Below are 6,000 nucleotides of genomic sequence, written 5' to 3' on the forward strand. Positions count from 1 at the left end.
TCTTAAAGGTTATATGATAGGAGAGAGCTCACTTCGAGGTGAGGAAGTAGGAGTGATCCCTCTCTTCTCTTTGCTAGCTTTATATTAATTAAGATAATAACTCTTGCATTCAATAAAGAAAGAGACGGTATATAAATAAGAATTCTACCTGCTAAATGAGTAGGGTTCAATAATTACTTGCTAAGGTATAATGTAGATAAAAATAATAATAATAATAAAAATAGCTAGTATTATTATTATTTTTTAATCAAAATTAGAGTTTCACCTAAATAATATACATATTAAGGCTGATATTAAAAGTTATTACATTACCATATTAAAAGCTGACATACTTAAGTTTTGTCATATAATTATAGGGATGGGTAGTGTAGTAGTCAATTTGTCTTTTATCTTTTTCACACTTATATAAATATAAGAACCGTATTTATATTATCGAATTTTTTTACTTGTACAATTGTATTAATTAAAAATTTGTGTGTAGATAGATTAGATAAAGGGATTTCCCGTGAAATTTCTATTGAAGGATGAGAAGTATCCGTTATGTAGTAGGCTTGACGACGACTACCATGGTCAGAATTAATTCAAAGGGGAGTTGGAGTTCATACTTTATAATTCTGGGGGCTTGTCATTAATGTACTGTGTATGCCTAATTCATGAATACAGAAGATACAAAAATTGCGTTGTTAGCTCCAATGAGTCTTGTTGAGATAATATTCCCCTTGTGAATATAAAAAAGAAAAGCATACTATAATGGTCAATTTTTTAAATGGATTGATTCCAAAGTAGGTGGCAATTTTTGGAGGGATTTAGAAGAGAGAGTGCAAGGGGGAAGAGAAAAAAAGGTGAGACAGAGAGTGCAAACAAATGGTTTTATGCGTAAGGGATGCTAACTGCAACAAATCTGGTGGTGATGACAATAATACAAAAGAAAAGGGAATCAATGTTGGGATGTATCTGACTTTATATGGCTTTGAAAAACTCAATAAGTTTTAAATATGGGTAACTTTAGTTATCTGTCTGAACGAATGTCAGTGAGGTAATGAATAGGAAAACGGGCTCACCTCACTATATTCCATGCAGTACTTAGTAAGATCCTTCACCCCTTAAACCACACATGCATGCACTGGTCTCAATACTTCAAATAAAAATTTCATATTCACAACGATCCATTCTTTTACGATACATATTTCTTCTTCCAGGAAATCTATACAACTTTGGATAGAAACAAGGGACCCACTTAATCAACTAAAGTAACGTCCGTCAATGGTTTATATGCTTCATGGAAGGCATCTATTTCTAGAACATATACAACAAAATTCCCATACACAATACAATAATTCTTTTAAAGATTGTGCATTTCTTACGTATTCTCAAAGTTGAGACTTCAAGTACAGTTATCCCCACATGCAGAATAATGAACTACTGAACTAGCTAGACTACAAGACCATTTCATGTTCCCCGTTCGTTTTGAGCTTAGATTAGATAAATTTTTTAATAAGTATGGATAAAAGAAAACATTAAATGTTAAAATAAGTTAAACTTCTTTCAACAATTAAAATTAAGTTATATATGTCAATAATTGAAAACAAAATTAAATGAGTAAATTTCTAAGCGTGATTATAAGTTATTAAGAAGTTTATTCAACTTTGAACCTTTAAAACCGGTGTGCGTAAGTTCCTTTAAGTAATAATGTAAACAGAATTCGATCTGTGTGACTAGATATTTGGCACACCAAAAAAGATATTTTACTAGGCATAAGTACAAAGAAAAGAAATCAAATTACGTGATGCAATGTGAGCTATAATAAGCGAGGTGAGTTAAAATTTCTCCGATGACAATAATACATTTTGTAGAATATCAAAACAAAGAATCTAGCCACCGACTATATGCATTTTATGCTTTTACATGATTCTTGTAAAAATCGACGGAATCATCAATAACAAGGTCACGTATTTTATTTCTCAAAACAATTCACCATTTGGCCACTATGAAGTGCCTATGTGTGATTGCAATATTGTAATTCACATATCCACTCAAACTTGAAAAGCTTCCTTACAAGGTATTAAAAAGAAGCAATTAAACAAGCAACAAGAATGAAATCATAGTGTGTAAAATTGCATGTATTTATAAACAAATTGTGTTCTATATATGCTACTATACCTTGGGCCTGTAACCAAGCCTTAGCTCCAGATCTATCCCTTCTATGGAACTAGGGCTATATTCAAACATCTGTGACTGCATATGATGCCTATCAACGGAACATGACCGTGGGAAGAATGGAATGGATGAAGAATCTCCTTTCCTCTTCTTGAAACTTGCATCACTCTCTTTAGTCTCAAATTGCACAGGCGGGTGAGCTCGACACACAAACAAGTTCAAACTCACAGCTACCTCAGATTTATCATTATCTCTTTCACTTCTACACCCAGAATCCAACCCCTTCGAAAATTTCTCAACACCAGCTTCACTGTCAAACTTACGTGAATAAAATCTAGAGTCTTCATTTAAGTTTGACAAGGATTTAGAAGTCTGATCATGGCTTCCATGGAAACAAGAAGAATTACTATGAAGTGGAATCAGGGGTTTCTCTGTACATCTCTTGTTAACCGAGGTAGCTAAAACCTTGGAAGGTGAAGCAAGAACATCAGAAGGACCAGAATTAGGGTTAGTGTTATTACAAACCAACCCACTAAGAGAAGATGGATACAAATAACCCAAAGAAGTAAAAGAATTTTGTACTGGATTTTGGGGATGAGTTTTTTCAAGATCTCGACTCAGAGTTTCATTTTGAGGGCTACAAGGTTGCTTCAGTCTTGCTCTATCTCTTCTATGAACATTCATATGGCCTCCTAAAGCCTGTGCTGACCTGAATTCCCTTCTGCAAAAGCTACAAGAATATGATCTTGGTGGCCATATGCAACAAGACCCAGCTGCATCTTTTGCAAAGGCTTGCTCTTCCCATGAATAGTCATCATTGGAAGAGGGGTACTTAGCTGGGGAATCAAGAGTAGAGTTCATAGAGTACTTCCTCTTAGTCCACATCCAACATTGACCCTTCTCCATTATGATGAAGAATGGAGAGTGAGTTCCTAATTCTGGAAATGAAAGGAACAAGAGAAGGGGAATTATAAGATGGTTGCTGAAGTGATCCCTATATGTAAGATGAGAATTGAAAGCTACATGATGTCTATTATGGAAGTATCTTTAGATCAATGGCTTAGGGAAGAGATCGAGCGTGTGCAAGGTGTAGTGGTTGGTACTCTACCTTGACTGTCTTTTAGTATAGCTATTTTTCTTCTTTTTTTGGGGGTGTTTTTCTCTGATTGGCTTCCAACACAGTCAATCAGAAATGAGCATGAATATATACTCCAAGTTCCTGTTTTTCCTGCATTTTATTTGTGAGGGGAAGCAATGCAGCAACGGCTTAGAAAATTACTAATGTGGGTCCTCAAATGTCTTCTAGTACAGACTCAAGACGAAATCTGACTGAAATATCCCCACAGATCCCCCAAAGTCTTGCCATTTGGTTTTCTTTGTCCAGAAAACGTACAAGGGTCTTCGGGTGTCCAATAATTATTATTACTATTTTAATGATTAAAATTTATTAATATCAATATTTAGGATTCAGTTTAAATAATTAATAAATAATAATTTTTTATAAAAATTTAAAATTATTATTATTATTATTATTATTATTATTATTATTATTATATCTTAAGCATTTCCTCGCATTTTCAATGTTGAATGACAGCTTTTATATCAGAACTATTTTGACTTGTTTCGAAATAATTATACATTGTGAAACAAAAATTATTGACATGAAATTAAACAAGATGATTTAATGCAATAGACAAGCTACTGTATATTCCTTTCAGTTTTTCTTATAAGATATAAACAATTAATTAATCAAGATTAACAAAAAAGTATATACCTATAGTAAATTTACAATATATTTTAAAATATTAATAATAATAAATAGTTAAATTGACAATTCATACATTAAATGAATATATGTATATAATAAATAATTTTTTTGTTAACACAATTTTATAATATATATATATATATATAAACAAATTTTTATTTTTATAATTTAAACCAAAATTGGAGCAATAGTTGTTAATTACTGAGACGAATATTGAACCCAAAATTCTTTTGTTTGAATAATTAAAAAATAATGTTATATTTTTTCACTTTTTTTTTATCTATATCTCAAAACTATTCCTTAAATAAAACAAAGGAAATAACAAAAGTTTTCACTAATAATAATTGTATACAAAACATTTTCCCTAGTTAAATAATGACTTAAATGGTTTTATTATGGAAGGGTCTGTTTGGCGAACATCTGCATATAACGAAATGGGTAATTAAATATTTCACGTTCATTTAGGCTTTTACATTACACCTTCAATGAGTTAATGTGTTCACTCAAGTATGTTTGGGAGAGAAGAGAAGAGAGAATATACAGTTTTAATTTTAAATTAAAATAATTATATTAGTTTTATGATAATGAATGTATAATTAATATATTAATTTATATATTTTAAAATAAATATTAATTTTAAATATATTTATTTAAAAAATAATTTTTTTCTGAAAAATTTATATTTTAAATAAATAAATATTAAAATTAATAATTTTTTAAAATAAAAATTATAAATTATATATTAACATAAACTAAACTTAATGTATTAATAATGTATTTATCATCATAAATGATATATAATTATTTTAATTTAAAATTAAAAAACATGTTCTTACATTCCTTCACCTCCAAGAACTTTTCAAACATACTCTAAAAAGATCAAATTTGTATTCTAATCTTTACGAAAATTAATACGAATTTACTACTTAATGGACAAAATGTCGACAACCCACTTTCATGAGGGATAGGTAATAACTAGAAAACATTACAATAAGATTATCTATGTTTGGTACTAATTTCTTAGCATCGCATCCCCTCCCCTACTACTGAGTGATGCAATGGCTATAAATTTGTTCTCTTTGAACTTTTCATTGAGGAAAGTCATAAAAAGATTCCAATTGGATTGTAGTTCTTGTATTCCATGTGCCGCCCAACGGACGTAATGCTTTATTCAGTGACCCTTTGTTGATGTACTCAAAAGAAGAATCAAAGAACTGAAGAAAAGTAGAGTCTTTACCCTTTAGTCATCTGCAAATTGAGGGGTTCTATTAAATAGCAAATGAGTCTGAGTGAGGCAAAATTGACTCGTTCCTTATGACTACCTTTTACATATTTCTTTTTCTATTCCCCTGGTCAAAAGCTCTATCACTCTATCTCACCCACAGCCTTATCGTTTTCTTTCCAAGTGAACAATCTAGTACAACGATGATTATAGTCATGCTCAAACTACAAAGTTAATGATCTTTTTGTCTTCCAAATTTTGTATCAATTATTATCTTGCAATTATTTCAATGTCCGCATCACTTTTAACAAGAGACAATTATTGCATGTTTAGTTTTCACCGATATTGGCTTCCCACTTTATGTCAACCCGATTTATTTATTTTGAGAAGGGAAGAGAAATAAAAAAAAGTAAAATACTATATAAGATGTGATAAAAGTGAAAGAAATGTAAAAGAAAGCGAATAAAAAAATTAAATTATTTTTTCTACAATTTACTAAATAGGATTCAAAGTCTAGTTTGTTTCTAACAAAAGGTTCAAGTCTAATTTACTTCTGAATTCTAGTTACTCTAAATGAACCAATAATGTTTTGGTTAATTTTCTTATTTGACGCATATTGAGCTAATGGTGGTGGGGGATAACATGGACCAGTTCAAAACTGGTCCCATCATGGTGACATGATTTTGAAGCCGTTAGATACATATAATATTTTAAGTGAATGGTTTAGATTTATCATTATTAACCGATAAAGCAAGTTAAGTTCATGAAATACAAAAATTTGCAATCTAATCCAGTACCTATATTTCTCCACCATACACTTTCCCTTCGTCGTAACGAGTAATGACCCGACAAA

The 6,000-nt window shown here is 30.6% G+C and overlaps 1 protein-coding gene across 1 annotated transcript; it reads right to left on the reverse strand.

The window, feature by feature from the left end:
- Window positions 1–2,154: 2,154 nt before the first annotated feature.
- On the reverse strand, window positions 2,155–3,063 carry LOC113863829 (zinc finger protein 10-like). The gene has a single exon (XM_027497559.1). It carries the CDS (start codon window positions 3,061–3,063, stop codon window positions 2,155–2,157), a length of 909 nt encoding a protein of 302 aa, XP_027353360.1.
- Window positions 3,064–6,000: the final 2,937 nt, after the last annotated feature.

The sequence above is a fragment of the Abrus precatorius genome, unplaced genomic scaffold (genome assembly GCF_003935025.1).
Source record: "Abrus precatorius isolate BTA unplaced genomic scaffold, Abrus_2018 Scaffold3, whole genome shotgun sequence".
Lineage (NCBI taxonomy): Eukaryota > Viridiplantae > Streptophyta > Magnoliopsida > Fabales > Fabaceae > Abrus > Abrus precatorius.